Here is a 19,222-nt window from a genome sequence, read left to right as displayed (position 1 = left end):
ACAAAAAAAAAGAAAAAAAAAAAATAAAAAAAAAAAAAATAGGGAGAAGATTGTGCCCTGGACACTCCAGGCTTTAGACTTGGATACTACAATCATGGCACTGAACCTACCTGACTGCACTAATCTGTCTATATGTATGTCTCCCCTACCCTACTAGACTGTGAATTCCCTGAGGACAGGGGCTTTCTGTAATTTTTTTTTTTTTTTTTTTGGGGCACGCGGGCCTCTTGATTGTGCCCTGGACACTCCAGGCTTTAGACTTGGATACTACAATCATGGCACTGAACCTACCTGACTGCACTAATCTGTCTATATGTATGTCTCCCCTACCCTACTAGACTGTGAATTCCCTGAGGACAGGGGCTTTCTGTAATTTTTTTTTTTTTTTTTTTGCGGTACGCGGGCCTCTCACTGCTGTGGCCTCTCCTGTTGCGGAGCACAGGCTCCAGATGCGCAGGCTCAGCGGCCGTGGCTCATGGGCCTAGCCGCTCCGTGGCATGTGGGATCCTCCCAGACTGGGGCACGAACCCGTGTCCCCTGCATTGGCAGGCGGACTCTCAACCACTGCGCCACCAGGGAAGCCCCGTCACTTTTTTTTTAATTGAAGTATAGTTGATTTATAATATTATATTAGTTTAGGTATACAACATAGTGATTCAATATTTTTATAGATTATATTCCATTTCAAGTTATTATAAAATAATGTGCTGTTCAATATATTCTTGGTGCTTATTTATGGTATACATAGCAGTTTGTATCTTTTAACCCCATATCCTTATCTTGCCCCTCCCCACTTCTCCTTCCCCACTGGTAACTACTAGTTTGTTCTCACTCTCTGTAAGTCTGTTTTTGTTTTGTCATACTCATCCATTTGTTTTATTTTTTAGATTCCACATATAAGTGATAACATAGAGTATTTGCCATCCTCTGACTTATTTCACTAAACATAATACCCTCTAGGTCCATACACATTGTTGCAAATGGCAGAATTTCATTCTTTTTAATGGCTGGGTAATATCCCATTTACTGTATATATGTACCACATCTTCTTTATCCATTCCTCTGTTGATGGACACTTAGGTTGCTTCCATGTCTTGGCTATTATAAATAGTGCTGCTATGAATACTGGGGTGCACGTATCTTTCCGAATTACTGTTTTCCTTTTCTTCGAATATATGCCCAGGAGTAGAATTGCTGGATCATACAATGGTTCTATTTTTACTGAGACTCACTTCTATAGTCCCAGAGCCTAAAGGAGGACCTGGAGCATAGTAGGCACTCAGTTTATGTCTGCTATGTGAATGAGGTGATCAAGTACAGTTCAAAGGAGTAGAGGAACATTTATCAACAGGTAATATGCCCAGACACAGAGTCTAATTCTATACTCGTCATTCTGAAGTTTAACTTGAGAAGTACACAGATACTGAAGAAACATTACCTCTCTGAGGACCTGTCAGAAAGTGCTACTGAACTTGCTATACTATTTTTAATCCTCAGTGACATCCTGATTCTGTCTTTCTAGGTACCATTTCCATTTATTTAGCCTGAACTAACCAGTCTGTTCCCTAAAACCACTTGTTTGGGGACAAGCAGGGAAGGTTAAAGTGCTACTCTGAAGGCTGGTTCACTTCATTAAATATGGTAACAGATCACTTATCTGACACTATTGCTGGACCTCTCCTGTGTAAGTAACAGACACAGACTGAAAGAAAACAAAGACGTCCCAGAGCATGAGCAATAACAAAAAAAGCCAAAATGAGTCAAAAGATAAGAAGATGAAATATGTTTTTTTGTTGTTCACTAGTCACAAGAAAGAAGTGGCTACAAAAATCAAGAGAGTCTAGAAGGTGATACAGGAAGAGAGAAAAAAGAAAAAAAGAAAGCACAAGAAAGAGGAAAGGGAGTGAAGGCTAGCAGAAGCTGCAAAAAAGAAGAGAAGTGATAGGAGCAGGATGCTGAGGAGAAGAAATAGCTGAGAGGAAAGAGAGAAGAAAATTCTATTAGACCAATTCAGAAAGTTGAGAAACACATGGTATATAGCCCTTCAAGCCTTAGCAGTCCCTAAAGACATCACTGCAGTGCAGCTGACCCCAACCAAGGAACAAGGTTAAATTATGTTGTTCTCCTCTCTAGCCACCCAACATTTACTGGAACCAACATGGTACTGGGCAAGGTATATATATAAGTATTTAATAATTCTTAAAACATTGTACCAAAAAAGTAAAGTAAAAAAGCAGGGATTTAAGAGTACTAACTTGCCATTTTCTAGAAATCTGACCTTTTTACAGCAATCATTATGTTGGACACATGAAAAGTTAATGAAACTCCATAGGCATAAAAGTTGGCCACCAATTTAACACAGATAAAAAAGTAAACATATGATCCAGCTACACAAATAACCAGTCCACCTCTTTTGCAAGCAAAAATTAAAATATAGCCACCTATCCAGAAAGCCTGAAATAACATGTACAGACTCACCATCAGTGGCAGCAATGGTAAACTCATCACCGCAGGAGACTCTGATCACTTGCTTTCCACCTAGGGGGCCCCCCAACAGGTTGATTCCTAGACGCTTCTTATAATTTCCAACACCCAGCTGTCCACACTTGTTGCAGCCAAAGGTCAGCAGCCGGCCTCGCTCTGAGACAGAAGCAAAAATAAATAACCAGGTACAAATGGGTCATGAAACAGAGGGAAAATGCAGACAATGCAGAGTCCCATAGACTAGCTTCTGGTTGTTAGAGTATACAAATATAAAGCTAGCTACACAATCCTGGACTTAGGGCAGCTAGGGCATCTAGAACTATGACCAATTAGACCCAGGAAGTGATTCAATATTATATATTCTATTTTAAATGTGGAAAATGGGTACTATTTAACTTAGAAAACTTATAGATGGTGCTAAATACAAATAGCAGTTGCCAGAAATTATAGGTATGGTATTCTCATTAAGGAATGTATTGATTATATACTTATAATGATTACCAACAGAACATTTATTTGAATGCCCAATTTGTTAATGAGATAATACTGGATGATGGGGGAAATCAGGAGAATGTGTACATATAGTTAAGAAGCGCTACTACTTGATAGAATAAAAGAGCCTGAAATACTAAGGCCTGTGTACACAGTTGTACATCAACTCACCATCAATAGCAGCAGTGTGAGTCTTGCCTGGGGCAATTGTACGGATCTTATAAAAGGACAACTGTTTGGCCAAGGTAAAGGAGGTTGTGTAGGGGACTTCGTGGTATGCCTGAAACAAGGTAGAACACAAAGCAAAGACTCATGAAGTAAAAAATGGAGGGGAAACAGGCTGAAAATGTTGTCGTGGTGATCAAAAGGCCTTTCAAGCGAATCATGTTATTAAGAAGGTGCCAGGTAGCTTTTCATCTCCAATAGAATAAAAGAAGAAATAAGCTCAATATGTAATCAGAGAATTTAGTATGAGACAGGACTTTCTGACCACAAAAGTTTTAAGATTCCTAAATTAGGGTATACACAACATGAACTCTCCATCCCAGAAGGCATCTATATAAGGATAGAATCATTGACTTTTGTCTTGGTTATACACTCTACATACCTAACAAAAGCAGGGGAAGGAATTAAAATCCTGAAGACTCTGTCCAGCCCATCAGTTTACTGTGATCTAATTTTACCTACAATATTCTCAACTTGTTAAAAACCACGTTCCTTTTTTTTTGTTTTTTTTTTGCGGTACGCGGGCCTCTCACTGTTGTGGCCTCTCCCATTGCGGAGCAAAGGCTCCGGACGCGCAGGCTCAATAGCCATGGCTCACGGACCAAGCCGCTCCGCGGCATGTGGGATCTTCCCGGACCGGGGCACGAACCCGCGTCCCCTGCATCGACAGATGGACTCTCAACCACTGCGCCACCAGGGAAGCCCTTGTTTTGTTTTTTTCCCCTTTAGATTAGCATAAAAATAAATCTTCCCATGTAAGTTTAAAATTTCACAACAAACACAATGTTGTAACAAAACCCAAATCAAGTAATGGTAATTCTGAACATGCCTTTTCAAAGTACATGGACACCTTCCCCAGACCTGCTCCAAATTTGCACTCTCCCATTTCACAATCACTACTTTAGAGATGGCTTAAAAATTAATTCTTTTTTTTTTTTTTTGGCGGGGGGTGGTTAGCGGGCCTCTCACTGTTGTGGCCTCTCCCGTTACAGAGCACAGGCTCCGGACACGCAGGCTCAGCGGCCATGGCTCACAGGCCCAGCTGCTCCGCGGCATGTGGGATCTTCCCGGACCGGGGCACGAACCCGTGTCCCGTGCATCGACAGGCGGACTCTCAACCACTGCGCCACCAGGGAAGCCCTTAAAAATTAATTCTTACCTTTTCCATTGAGACAGCAAACTTGTCTCAATATGACTCTTTAGAAAATGACAAAAATTCATCATACTAACACAAAGAGGGGACTAGTACTTAATCAGTGGCGAATTTATGACATTCTTGAAGGAGGGGAATGGTAATTACATTTAATAAGCCTGTATAGGATCAGTGATTTGAGAGTAATCATAAAAACTCCCTAGAGAGGTGATACATGGAAAAATGTTTCTTTTCATAATGTTAATTTTCTTGTATCTACTTCAGTGATAAGGTAGAATTTGAATTCCGTCACTGATTGTTTGTAATCAATTTATTTATTGAGGTATAACATATATACAATATTGTACAGCTTGATACATTTTTCTAAAGGTATATAAATGTAAAACTACCATCCAGATCAAGATATAGACCATTTCCATCACCCTAGGATCCCTCCTACTCTTTCTGTTAACACCTATGCCCCTCTTCCCAGAAGCAACCACTGTTTTGACTTTTGCCATCATAAGTTAATTTTGCCTGTTCTTAAACTTCATATAATGGGCATCATATAGTATGTACACTTTTGTGGCTGGCTACTTTACTGGACATAATGTCTGTGAGATCGTCACTTTATTCTTAAGTCAAATTCCACAGTCACAAACCAATAATAGCATTTCCAAAGAAATTCCAACCTAGAGAAGTTCTGATGATGTACTTAGGATACCAAACGGGGTACTCACTTCATGATTGATGATTCCAGACATGCACTGATTCAGACCCAGTTTGTTGAACTCATTGAGTCCACAGGCCAGCACTTTGCCTGACTGGGTCAGCAGAAATGTCCCATCACAGCCACATTGAACTGCAACAATAATCAAGGCCTTGGGAACATCCACCTGCAAGAAAAAAAAAAAAATCAGAAAATCTCCCAAACATAACTTGTATTAGGGAAAAACCCTCAAATTCTTTCAAAAATGATGCTCTGCATTTAGCAGAATGACCACAGGGAAATAAAGGTTGCTCTATTTTCTTCAGATTTGCCCAGAAGCTTAGAGGCTACTGTTTTCAACAAGGAGCTCAACTTTTATAATAAAGTAAAAGAAGGCAATTCCAGGTCAGCTAAAAGTTTTAGCAATAGGTCCTACTTAGGAAGACTTCTCAGAAAACACTGGGAAAAGAGAAGCTTCGATCTATTACTGATTTAGTCCTCTGAGATGCAGAGATCCCATGATAGTTATAGAAGAAACTCAGTAGCCCTGTGGGGTGCTAGTCTGGTCATATAATAAGTGAGGTGACCAAGGATTGAGGCAGCAGCCAAGACTTCTGAAGGCTCACATCCCTCTGCAGCTAACTAGACAGGGCTGAAGAATGGTGGGGGGACATGATGGATGTCTGTGAAACCTGAAAACTCAAACCTCAAACCTTCTCCTATAGTCTTTTCAGAAGAAGAGGAATAACTGTGAATCCTATTGATTGAGAATGGTCCCACAGATATATGTTAATTTTTAAAATGTAAATAAACATTGTTAATAGTGAACAGTGGGTGAGCCTGTGTCCTAGGGTGCATATGACCGTGCTCTCTCTGCTTGTTTCAGCTCCCGTGCCAGCTCTCACAGTGCCAGCTCTTGCAGTACTGAGAGGAATTAGATATTACATTTCATACAATATGACCCCTAAATACAAACAACTACTTCATTTGGTATCCAACTGTGGAAAGGGGAAGGGAAATGGCTGTGCTGGGTTAAGGGATACTCTATTGCTTTCCAATATTTCCCATCCAGGGTGTGTTTAGCTTGATGTGACTTTTTCGCTATACATTCTGATTTTAGTGCTCATCCCCAAGCAAGATGTGACTCCAGAGTGTCCACAGTGGCTGCATCTTCTTTCACAACTTTTTATGATTTAGTCAGATGACAAGACCACATAGTGCTAAATTAGGAATCCCGGATTGTCAGTCTCCCAGATAGGAAATATTTCAGGGATAAACACCTTGATATGAGGAGTCAGGTAAAGAGGACATATTACTGGAGTCTGTGTGACCTAGACAGGCTCTAGGAAGAAGTTGCCTCTGATTTTACCTTTTGTGGTGTATAATAATCCTCTTCTGAATCCAAACCCAGCCTTCCTGAGACACACATAAGAAAGAAAATCATTAAAATGAGGGCTTCCAGGGACTTCCCTGGTGGTGCAGTGGATAAGACTCCGCGCTCCCAATGCAGGGGGCCCGGGGTGGATCCCTGGTCAGGGAACTAGATCCTATGTGCATGCTGCAACTTAGAGTTCGCATGCTACAACTATGGAGCTGGCGAGCTGCAACTAAGGAGCCCGCGAGCCGCAACTAAGGAGCCCACGTGCTGCAGCTAAGGAGACGGCAAGCGGCAACTAAGGAGCCCACCTGCTGCAACTAAGACCCGGTGCAACCAAATAAATAAATAAATAAAAAAGAAAGAAATCAAATCAAATCAAATCTACTGTACCCCTCAACTTAAAAAAATAAAATAAAATGAGTGCTTCCTTCCCAATGAAAATAGTCCATAAGATTCTCTTTTACTGGACTTCCCTGATGGCACAGTGGTTAAGAATCTGCCTGCCAATGCAGGGGACATGGGTTCGAGCCCTGGTCTGGGAAGATCCCACATGCCATGGAGCAACTAAGCCCGTGCGCCACAACTACTGAGCCTGTGCTCTAGAGCCCGCGACCCACAACTACTGAGCCCGTGTGCCACAACTACTGAAGCCCACACACCTAGAGCCCATGTTCCGCAATAAGAGAAGCCACTGTAATCAGAAGCTCACGCACCGCAACAAAGAGTAGCCCCCGCTTGCCACAGCTAGAAAAAGCCCACGCGCAGCAACAAAGACCCAACGCAGCCAAAAAACCAAAAAAGATTCTCTTTTACTGAATTAACACTTCTCAAATAGAGGCTGCATGATGTGTTTAGAGGCACACAAGCAAGAGGTCAGGCTGTCCGCCTGGGAATAAGTGGACAGAGTCAAGGCTACACCTACCATATTCACCACAGCCCCAAGAGTAGACTTCTTTGCTTCGTGTCAAAACCACCACATGGTTATCCCCACAGGAGACCTGCTCCACTGGATTGTTCAGGAAGAAGTCCAGCTGCACGGGTTCTAGTAGTTCAGGGCCAGCAATCTTGTCCATGCCCATGCAGCCATAATAGTCAGATCCAAACGCATAGAGCTGACCTTCATCTGTGAAAGGGAGGAAAGCAGAACCCATCAAAGGAATGACTTATTTTGTCTCATCAGAAAGCTGGGCAGGGCTGGAATGAGGATGACCTCAGCCAATGAGCTCACATGGGATGATTATATCAGAGAAATCTGACAGACTGTCTATCAAGCCTAGAGTTGTTGGTATTTAGGGGGTCATGTGTACTGTTACGGTAACAGTTAAAAAAAGAATGGTGGGATGATATATTAAAGAGGCTTAAAATTTTACCGGGGCCATCTCTATTTTACACATCATAAAGTGAGTAATGGCAAGACCCAAACTAAATTTGAGCTCCTAATTCCTGACTCAGCGTTATCTACACCTGACTAGGTAGTGAGGTTATTTCTGCTCCCCCCACAACTGGGACATACGATACATTTCTCCTAATCCCACCTCTTCTCTGTTATCCACCTGCCTTCTCCTTGCTCATCACTACTCTAATGCTATAGCAAGTTGGGCATGTTGTTATTAATGTGTATAATATTTGCTCACTGTCTTTGGTTCTTTGGATACTGTCTTTCGTTGTAAAATCCCAACTAAAACTGCATAGAATTAACTAAAATACCCCACATTAAATGCACCTGGGTGCTTTCTGCTGCTGGCTTACCTGTTACACAGAGAGTGAAATCATCGCCACATGACACCTGACGGATAGCTTTGCCTTGCAACTTTTCCACGTGCTTTGGCTGTCGGTAGGAGGCTTTGTCTCCATGGCCCAGCTGACCATGGAGTTTAGTACCCCCTTGCATGTTCTGTGAAATAAATAGGTCTTGTGAAGTTTTAAACTTTTCACGCCAAATCTTTAATCTAATCTGTAGTATCACTTATTAAGAAAAACAGTAGGAAAAAAATCAGTTGGAAATATAGAAACGGGGAAAAAAAAAGGTAAGAGGATTAAACCTTTTAATGGTAGATAGTAAAAAACCCCTACCAACAGATAAAGATTTTTAAAGTATCCAGACTGAGATCCACTGGGCCTTAAAAGGACCCATTCTCAATTTTGTCTTTCTTCTTCAAGTCTAAGGTGAATTGTCTATTTAATTATGGGTGATGATGAAAAAATTCTTTACATAGTCTAATTTGATTGTTTTTTTTACAGGAGTACAGCCTCTTGGAAATCCTTATAAAAGTTTTACAAATTTTGGTCACAGTTTCCCTGAAATACGTAACAGTCATAAGGAATCTGGTAACATCAAAGACGCTGCTGTAAAGCACTGAGAATAGTCCTACATGACTTTTCAACAGTTCTAAAGATATAAGTAATTCTTCCCATTCAATAACTCAACTGTAAGTCCTTACACAAATGTTTTTTAAGGCACTAATTTCAATCCACCTCTGGCAGCCCCCCAGAAGCTAGTTCTTTAAGTGAGAGGATTTTAGGAAATAACAGCAAGTTAAAACTCTATAACAGAGGCCAAATCACTCATTCTTTCTATCAATCAATAGTTGAGTGTCTACTCTGTTACACACTGGGGATAAAGCCTGTCCTCATGGAGAAGTTATCTGAAACTACTGGAAAAAATGAGCTCCCTCAGGAAGGAGGAAGAGTGGGAAGAACTGAGAACCTAAGATAAGACAAGGTCGGGTAAAGAAAAAGCGGCCTGAAGTGAGCCTGAGAAGGCACAGCAGAAGAGACAGGAGCAAAGTCAAGAGAACATGCTCTTGCAGAAGCCAAGGGAAGACCAGGCTTCAAGGAGGGAGTGACCAACTATGTCAAATACTACAGGAGATCAAGCAAGGACTCAAGTGTACCTATCTGTTTTATTTTCACAATTTATAGGTCATTTTGTCAAGAGTAGTTTCAATTGAGTGGAGGGATGGAAGCTGCACTGTAGGTGATTGAGGAATGAGTGGGAGATAAGAAAAGAGACAGCAAATATAGGCAGTTTGTTCGAGGTGAAAGAGAGGATAGAATCTAGAGGGGAACAAAGGAAAATTCTACTCAAGATATTCCATCTTCAATCACTGATGGAAGTCTTAGAATTTTCCTGACATGGTACACTGCTTCACTTGTTTACAAAGCTATTTCACAGGTATGAGTTGCTCTGAAATGCATGGTAATAGAACAGAGTAATTAAGTGACCTTCTGAAATCACCCAGTGGTAAATGAGAATCCAATCTCCTGAGTCCAAGCCTTTTAATTCTTTCTCTCTTTCTTTCTCTCTCTTTTATTCATTCATTCAAAAAACATTTATAAGCGACCTAACATGTACCAGGCACTGGGGATACATCAGTGAACTAAACAGACAAAATCCCTACTCTCAAAGGAGCTTACATTCCATCATCCCATGCTGCCACTTCTGCAGCACATGTTCAACCAACAAAATTCTTAGACAGCCTGGGCCCAGTAAACAATGAGGCGCACATCACTGTTCTAAAGTACGTAGCTTTCACTTACCACCCAGGTGTATAGTTCCTTCTCCACTGTGACCACAGCAAAGTGGGTATTCCCTGCACACACCTGCCGGGCACTACAGCCACTCTTGATGACATCCAGTTTCTGGGGAGTGGATTTCCCACCACCCCAAACATAGACTTCACTGGTTCGGGATGTTACCACAGCAATGGGTGCTTCAGTCACAGTGCTTGACCTGACGACAACCCCCAGAACAAAGGAACATTTAACATAAAAATTATATCGAGGAAAAATGCTTCCAGTCTTTTCCCTGAGAACTGCCAATTATGGTATGAGAAAGTATGTTCTTTCTCGACGACTTATTTCAACCATCTAACATAGGAGGCTATGCAATTCCTGCCTTAAGGCTTCATCACAGCTCAGCCAGATCAGATAGCAGTCTGATCCATAACACCTACACTTTTCAACTTTTCAACATTCATCATGATAATGATGTCCACTTTAGCATGAGGGTAAAATTATAGCTTTCCTTTTCTCTGAAATGACTATTTGACATTTAAGCAGATGTTGGCTTCTGAAAGGATGCCAAAGGCTTCTTACTGGGATCAAACAATGTCCAGACCCAAGAAAGAAAGACCCCCTGGTAGTAATTTAAGATATATTACTTTTCAAGAGTCTCTTGAGCATTACCTTGGTCTCTTTGTAGGTGCATTAAGCAGTGTGACTTTTTCCTCCATCTCTCTACCAAAAGAAAAGCAAAGATACATGAGAGAAATAATAGGCTCCTATATTGCACTAGTGTCTCTTTAAAACCTTTCACAGACTTAATCTTCTATAAACCATATGCCTCCCACAATGTTACAATACTTTTAAGAAAGTACTTCGATACAACTGAAACAGTTCTATAGGCCTAGCATTAGACAATTCATTAAATACAAGGGGGACAGCAGTCTGGGGCCATTTGCTTTCTGTCTCTGAGGAATGTTCCAGGCTGGACCAGAGAGCCTTGAGAACCTCTGATGCTCATTTTAGGAACCTGCTGACATCTTCCTTTAGTCTGTCCACTGACTCCCTAAACTCAACATCTCTAAAGCTTAGCTCATTGTCTTTCTCCAATACAGCTTTTCTTTCTGACTCTCCTAATTCTATAACTGGCACCCTCTATTCTCCCAGTGAACTAGGTTTAAAACTTCAGTGATTTTGGACTCAGATGTCTTCTTTTCTTCAATATTCAAGTTTTATAGATTCTACTTATACAATGCCCTTTCACTCACGTCTCCTTCCCAGTCTCACCACCTTGGTTCTGGGCAGCTTTACTTCCCAACTGGGCTGTGGTAGCACCTAACTGGTCTTACCACAGTTTCAATCCACTTTAATCAGTCCTATACTGATTTAACACTGATATTATTACTGCTAAATAACTCTTCCTAAGGCGCATCTCTCCCCACATGAACTGCCCTCTCATAAATAACCAACACTTCCGTACTATTCCTTGAATAAAGCACAGATTCCTTCATCTGGCATTCAACATTCTCTGCCTACCTTTCCAGCCTTCCTTCCCTGTATCCACTCCCATGTGCTAACTCAGGGTTCTCATTCTGCCTAAATCAATTATAGCTGAAGACCTGGGGTGGTGCTTAAGAACCAGCATTTTCTTTAAAGTTCCTGAGGTGTTGCTATTGAGAACGCCAGGTCTAGAACCTCTAGCCAAACAGGACTTAGTGCTTCCTGAATACTTCCACAATTCCCTGTGTCTGTGCTTTATCTCGAAAGCTCTTTGTCTTCTGTTTTTCCATCAAAGAACAAAGTTCTAACAAAGCACTACATGTAAATCTCCAACTCTCTCAATAAAAATTGCATCATCAATGGAAATATTTAAATAAGAGATTTAAACAGTGAATATATTGTTGGAAAATAAGCCAGATAAAGAATTAGAATATGCTTAACCAGCCCTAAAGGGTGCTATTGCCTGAATACGAAAAGAACACAAATGGAAGGTTACAGTGCTGCCTCTGGAGTACTATACATAATCCTATGCACTAAAACGCTGGCTGGAGATCAACTGGAGAACCAGAAAAGGATTAATTTAATACAACAGAATAAAGGTTGCTGACCAAACAGCAGAGATTATGGAATTAGGTATCACTTAATGCACGTAAGGGCAACACTTGAAAAAGAGCACAGTACATGTTTGAATATTGGGAAGATTCAAAAACAAAGAACTGGTAGAGGAGGAAGAAGGCTTGTTAGGCAAAAATAGTATAACAGAAAAAAAAAATAGTATAACAGGATGAAATAGAGACTAGAGCATTTAACAAGGATGAAGAACACCTCTTCCTCTGAGTTAGGGTTTGAAGCCTCCTACAAAAAATGAGGGATAAAGGACCTTCTTCCTACCTCTAGAGATCTTTAACACTAAATAAACCTCAGGAAATAACCTGTCAGGAATCAATCAACCTCGACTACAGGAAATGGGCAAAAGGTATCTGAAGAGGACCCCTCCAATTGCAATCTACCATCTAAACAAATGCACTAAAAAGCAAAGGCCTGGTCCAAACCCATACTACTATCCAACAATTGTTGAGCATCTTGTGCCAGGCCCTGGGCTTTATATGTTGAGCACTTTATATGCGTTACCTCCTTTAATCCTCACCCTACCTCACTTTATAGAGAAAACGAAGGGACAGAGATGTTAAATAACTTGACAAAGATAATGACACAACTCAGATACAAACATAAGGATGTCTGAGTCCGGAGCCCTCCTCTCTTAATTACTACACTCTAGTGCCCAAACTCTAGATTAGAACTCACAGAAGATGGGGAGGAGTGAAGGGCTCCAGGGTCTCATCAGTATTAATTTAGAACAAAGTAGCACAGGTTAAGGACCTGAAAGTCAGGAACTACAATAAGCAATGAAAGCAGAGATGTTGGAAGAAAACAGCAGCAGAGTGGCACAGTCAGGAAACACCACCCTCTCTTTGTAGTACTCTGGTCAGGCTTCTAATAGTCAGCCATCTACAGAAAGAAAATGAAGCAACTTCCTTGCTCTCTACCTTCTGCGTTTCCTGAGAAGGGGGCGATCCAGAAGTTCATCTGCAGTGGGTCTCTGCTCAGGATCCTAAAAAGTATCAATGGGTTAGTTTTAACTTAAAGGGAATGCGCAAGGGACTTCCTGGTGGTCCAGTGTGTAAGACTCCATGCTCCCAATACAGGGGACTGGGTTTGGTCCCTAGTTGGGGAATTAGATCCTGCATGCATACTGCAACTAAGAAGTGTGCATGCCACAACTAAGAATACATGTGCCCCAACTAAGAAGCCCACATGTCGCAATGAAGATCCTGTACGTCACAACGAAGACCTGGTGCAGCCAAAATAAATATTTAAATAAATAAATGGAATGGGCAAAATGGGATTTAAAGACGCATTTTACTTCCTCTTAGAAGCCTGGAGGTTTGTTATTCAAAGATCACTATATACCATCCTTCTGTTTCAAAAAACCTATTTCTTATGTCACATTCTATGCTTCATGCTCACTATCATCAACACTTATATGTGAATGAGAATGTACCTTCCTCACTTGTTTTAACTGTCAGGGCAGTGGTTCTCAAATTTCAGTATATATAGTACATAAGAATCTCCTGGAGTGCCTGTTACAAATAAAGATTTCTGGGCTTTATCCACAGAGATTCTGATCCAGTCAGTCTAGGGTGGGGCCCAGGAATCTTCATTTTCTTCTTGTAAAACTCCGCCATCCCCTGGCGATTCTAACGCCTGTGGTTCCTGGACCACCTTTGAATAATACTGACCTAGAGCTGCACTGCAAGGCAACTGTGATATTTAGAACTGTATACATTCTGCACATTAGGAATTCTAAATTACCTCTATTATTTTATAAAATCAATTTTAAAAAATTAATCTTGATCATAAAAAAGGCAGCACAATTTAGATGGTAAATTCATTTCGCAGGTTAGTAAAGGAAGAATTTGTTGGCTGAAGCACACAACTATCATGAATTGCCAATGCCTATTCTCCCGGATACAGCCCCAAATATATCCTACCCCGGGGAAGTGGATGTGGTTTTGTGCAGGTTCATCTATGCCATACTCCAAACACTGAGGCTGGAAGGGAAAGCACTGAACTGAAATCAATATGTTAAGTCACGCTTACCTGGTCAAGGCATGCATGGACCATTTGGATCAGTTCCAAAGAGTACTGGCTAGAATCAACTTCCATGGCCCGGATTCCTTGTACAATCTTCACACACAAGTTGAGTGGGTTCTATGAGAAAATGATTATTGTATTGTCCTTGATTATATAAAGATGACATTATAATCTACTAGTAGGGGCTTTGAGATGCCTGTGACTATCATATAAAGAAATGGCAATAGTTCTGAATTAGGTCTGACTTCTTTTTACAACCGTTGGTATATATCAGCAAAAATGGTTAGGGGGGCTTCCCTGGTGGCGCAGTGGTTGAGAGTCTGCCTGCCGATGCAAGGGACACGGATTCGTGCCCCGGTCCAGGAAGATCCCACATGCCGTGGAGCGGCTAGGCCCGTGAGCCACGGCCGCTGAGCCTACGTGTCCGGAGCCTGTGCTCCACAACGGGAGAGGCCACAACAGTGAGAGGCCCGCGTACCGCAAAAAAAAAAAAAAAAAAAAAAAAAAAAAAAAGAAATGGTCAGGGATGCATTACTGCTGTCAGAGAATGAAGCCAACTGGCCAACATGGAGCCAACAGAATAATATGCGACCAATAGAATAATACTCAGAGTATATTATAATCTGACCCTTCAACTGAATCCTAAGAAAAAGGAAAGCAAGGTTAGCTATGCTCCTTGGCTTTAAGTATGTCCTTTGCCAACTAATTTGCCTCCTAATTTATATATCCGAATAATGGTTATACAGGTGATACTCTGCTGTAACAGACAAGGCAATGAATAATAAGTTCATAATGATAAGAAATTATTATAACAGTGCCACCACCACCTTTACTGAGACCAATAGAAACATAAGTTGCACATATAATGTTTCTTAACCCTTGCAAACACCATGCAAGGTTATCATTACCAATTCAGAGACGTAAAGTAACTTGCCCAAGACTACACGGATAGTAAAAATGGAGCCATAATTTCAACCAAAGTCTATCTGACTCCAAAACTTTTTCTTTCCACTATGTTATTTAAGAAAACTAGATGATAGATCAGAATAAACTTCAGCACTTAGAAAAATAAACAGGTCTCACAAAAGGCCAAAGAATTCTGCATTATCTTATATTTGCATTTTCATATACATTAGCAGAGCATCTCTATGAGAAGAATATGTATTTTTTCCCTTGTTATAGCTAATGAAATAGAGGATTAAAGACATGAAGTGATTTGCCTAAGTTCTCACATCTGGTTTGTAGAGGATATTGGATGTGAATCCACTTCTGCTACTCAAATTGTGACCCATGGACTAGTAGCATCGGCATCATCTGGGAGTTTGTCAGAAATGCAGAATATCAGGCCTAGCTCCAGACACATTAAAATAGAGTCTGCATTTTAACAAGATGCCCAGGTGATTTCCTATGTATATTAAAGTTTGGCAAGCACTGCTTTACACTGGGCTTTACTTAAGAGGAAAAGAAAAGAGACTTAAAGGGATTTGTTGTTTATAAAACAGTAGCAATCTTTAGTAAGAGTCAGGGTGTAATTTTTCATAAAAAAGATCAAAACACTTTCATGAGTATTATATAACTTGCCTTAGCTTTTATAAAATGATGTAGCTGAAGCGTAAGAAATGAAATAGCTTATCTAAATTGCCCCATCACACAGTCGATCCTAGAGCCAGTTTTAAAATTATAGTCAACGGATTCAAGGACCGTGCTCAAACTACTTGATTATGATTATTTCAGTGTGGAATTCAAGTTGGAAATAAATCTTGTCTATAGAATTTTAGTAATACACTACTAAGCCAGTGCCTGAATACTGGTTATTTTTCCTACAGCTGATTTCTGTTCAAGAAATCAGAAGCTCAGGGATAAAGCTGATTCTCTCAACCAAGCTGTACCATTTGCAAGGACAATGCAGGGATAATACATCAACTTACTGTAGCATCAAACGTTCTCTTTAGCGTAAGCAGTTCAAAAATGACACAGCCCACTGCCCAGATATCAGACTTGAAATTGTATTTAACTCCTTGGCAGAGCTCTGGAGACATGTAATATGGAGTTCCCACAAGCTGAACAACAAAGAAAGCAATCAAAGAATAACTTCTTTTCTGAGGTAACTATATTAATATCTCAACAACTAAATTAAATTTCCTAGAACTAGTGATAACAATTACAAAACATTCATCAGCATATCCCAAAATGGTTTTTATGAGATGATGCCACTATGAGGAGAAATCTTATTCATATCAGATCTCTTGGGCCAATTATAAAGGGACAATCTCTGTGGTAAAGACCTATGGTAATTTGGGAGACAGAAAAGCTCTGTGATTCCTGGATCCCAGAGGATTTAGGCATCCAAGACCCACTTAAGACTTCACAGACTTTATAAAAAGCATACTTGGTAAAAGTTCACTAATGGAAAAAAAAAACACTGGTAGTGCAGAGATGGTAATTGAATAAACAGGTTAAAAGTTCTAACTGAAACGCATAGTAGTGAAACTTTGTAAATGGCTCAATTTAACATTTGTAATACTAACACAGCTAGTGAATTTCATCCAAATTTAAAAAGACCTTCTGAGTTCAAGAATGTGTTGGAAGGAAAAAAAATGCCCTGAATGGAGGTCATGCCTCTCCCAAGATGAGAGACAATGAATACCCTGGAAATTCTAATAAAACTGACAGCCATCTTTCATCAGCAAGGCAAAGCAGTTTTTCAGATGGCTTACATATCGTTCCTTCTTTGCATTTAACTGGGTTAAAAAAGTTAAATCTTGGTTTTATTGGATTACTCTTGATGAGAAAAATCCATGCAACAACATGACTACTTCCTCAGAAACTCAATATGGCACCGTCACACAAGCAAACTGAGTCCCTGAAGCCGACTCCCAACCTTGGCTATCAGTATCCTTGGATATTTCTAGATTGCTTGTAGGCACACTTCAACATTATCAAAAATAATCATCAGGACAAAATTAATTTTATTAGTTTACATTTTCAAGTTCTTTTAAAGACAAAGCATTGTGAAACCAGAAGAGTAACAATTGGGTTTTATAAGTCCTAAAAGGATCACTGTCTTTAAAGATCAGCTTATGTCTACTCTTTACAAATGGTCCTTCATAGGATCAGGTGAGAAGGGAGATCTGCAGTTCAGACTGTGTATCATAATAAAGATGAGATTGTTCTTTGGGCATCAGCCTTTATTTGTAATATAGGGTTTCTGAACCAGAAAAAACTCAAAGGAAACACAGAGATGTCTAACACCCTAAGAACAAACATTAAATGAGAGATAAAGTGAAATCTACTAAAGATCCTAGGCTGGAAAAAATGGTGAAGTATTTTATTGCTTTTAGAAAAGTCTCTAGTCAGTGTTGGAAAGGCCAATGATGTCAGAGCTGTTATGTGGACAATGGCTCTTGAAAAAACACCTGAGCATGTAAATGACAGTGGGTCCAGGAAAAAGACTCCTGAAGACTTGCTTTAGAAGTATGGAGAACTTGTAAAAATATTGAGAAAAGTGTGCAAAATTTAGGGGGTACAGTTATATCTCACAGTGCAGGAAAAGAAAAGAAAAAAACTACGTCGGGAGGAATTCCCTGGCGGTCCAGTGGTTAGGACTTTGCTTAAGATCCCACATGCTGCATAGTGCCACCAAAAAACAAAACAAAACCAACCAAGTCAAGGATAACACATACTTACCGTCTCAGCCATGGAATACTCAGAATTAAGTTTCTTTGCTAGGCCATAATCTCCAAGTTTTATCAGGTTTGCTTTGGTCAGAAAAATATTTAATGTCTTTATATCTCTGAAAAAAAAAGATGCTGTATATTAAACCCATATACTCAACTATTTTATCTCATCCCCCTTCCCGCCCCAAATTATTACAAAATAAAAAGAGTGTGTTACCACTGCTCAGGTTGTTACGGGATCCCAAAGAGTGGTCATCACTTTCTCATACATTTTAACACTGAGAAGGGGACTTGGGGGAGTGGAGGCAGAGAATTAACTTCATCCTCCGTGGTTTCGCGGCACAGGCATGTCCCCCAAAACACTGAAGTCGTTAGGAAAAGTTGAGAGGGTCAGACCAAAAAAAAAAAAAAAAAAGGTGCCCTAGGTAATCATAATTCCTACAAGGTGTACTGCCTCTCCAATTAACACTTGTGCCTTGAAATAAGTGATTATCAAGGCAATTTTAACACTTGGTTGGTGCCAAAGTTTCAAATTTGTTAAGGCAAGAGAACAGAAGAGACAGAAGAGACAGCACATCCCAGCAGCAAAATGATTAGGCTATGCAGATCACCTAAATAAAATCACTATCTTTCTAAAGATGAATTGACCATAAGTAACACAAATAAACTGTGTCTAGTTCATACTCTGGCTTCCTTTACTGAAAGATGTGAAAAAAACAGAACAATATTCTTTGTAATTGTCGAAAAGAAAGTAACAATACACAACTGTAGCCACTCGACAGCTATCAAGAAATATATGGTAACTGAATGGACAAATCAATAAAAAGGGAAATGCTAGTGTATTAACATTAATCTCTAACAATGGTCCATGACTCACTTAAGCAGGGTATAATGACGTGGAAATGTTCTTATAATGGTTCTCTCCTATAGCTAGAAGTGAATAGAAAGCTGTTTCCCCTGGCCAAAGCTCTGGTAAAACTGCATAATTAATTGTACAAAGTGAATAAGCTTTTTACTTAAATTATTTATTTATTTATTTATTTATTTATTTATTTATTTATTTATTTATTTATTTATTTATTTATTTATTTATTTTTGGCTGCGTTGTGTTTTTGTTGCTGCATGCAAGCTTTCTCTAGTTGTGGTGAGCGGGGGCTACTCTTCATTGTGGTATGCGGGCTTCTCACTGCGGTGGCTTCTCTTGTTGCGAAGCACGGGCTCTAGGCGCGTGGGTTTCAGTAGCTGTGGCACGTGGGCTCAGCAGTTGTGGCTCACGGGCTCTAGAGCGCAGGCTCAGTAGTTGTGGCACACGGGCTTAGTTGCTCCGTGGCATGTGGGATCTTCCCAGGCCATGGCTTGAACCCATGTCCCCAGCATTGGCAGGCGGATTCTTAACTGCTGAGCCACCAGGGAAGCCCTTTTTACTTAAATTAAAAGACTTAATTATAAAATTAAAAACAATTGCT

General features: G+C 40.3%; 1 protein-coding gene across 3 annotated transcripts in view; it reads right to left on the bottom strand.

The window, feature by feature from the left end:
* The window catches only part of NEK9 (NIMA related kinase 9), a 39,691-nt gene that overhangs the window by 14,808 nt on the left and 5,661 nt on the right, over positions 1-19,222 (bottom strand). For all 3 annotated transcript variants that reach the window (XR_003002245.1, XM_024737825.1, XM_024737826.1), the window contains exons 5-16: positions 17,767-17,872; positions 16,008-16,139; positions 14,086-14,196; positions 12,972-13,036; positions 10,609-10,659; positions 9,961-10,153; positions 8,170-8,314; positions 7,343-7,543; positions 6,412-6,458; positions 5,074-5,229; positions 3,148-3,256; positions 2,479-2,640 (exon numbers count right to left, since the gene is read on the bottom strand). Coding sequence is in view for 2 of the 3 variants with exons in the window: in XM_024737825.1 (XP_024593593.1) it covers positions 2,479-2,640; positions 3,148-3,256; positions 5,074-5,229; positions 6,412-6,458; positions 7,343-7,543; positions 8,170-8,314; positions 9,961-10,153; positions 10,609-10,659; positions 12,972-13,036; positions 14,086-14,196; positions 16,008-16,139; positions 17,767-17,872 (1,478 nt within the window). In the remaining variant the exon portion in view is untranslated. The remainder of the gene's footprint in view (positions 1-2,478; positions 2,641-3,147; positions 3,257-5,073; positions 5,230-6,411; positions 6,459-7,342; positions 7,544-8,169; positions 8,315-9,960; positions 10,154-10,608; positions 10,660-12,971; positions 13,037-14,085; positions 14,197-16,007; positions 16,140-17,766; positions 17,873-19,222) is intronic.

Source organism: Neophocaena asiaeorientalis, unplaced genomic scaffold (assembly GCF_003031525.2).
Source record: "Neophocaena asiaeorientalis asiaeorientalis breed wild unplaced genomic scaffold, Neophocaena_asiaeorientalis_V1.1 scaffold49, whole genome shotgun sequence".
Lineage (NCBI taxonomy): Eukaryota > Metazoa > Chordata > Mammalia > Artiodactyla > Phocoenidae > Neophocaena > Neophocaena asiaeorientalis.
Note: the sequence above shows the minus strand (reverse complement) of the source record. Positions and strands in the feature narration are given on the sequence as shown.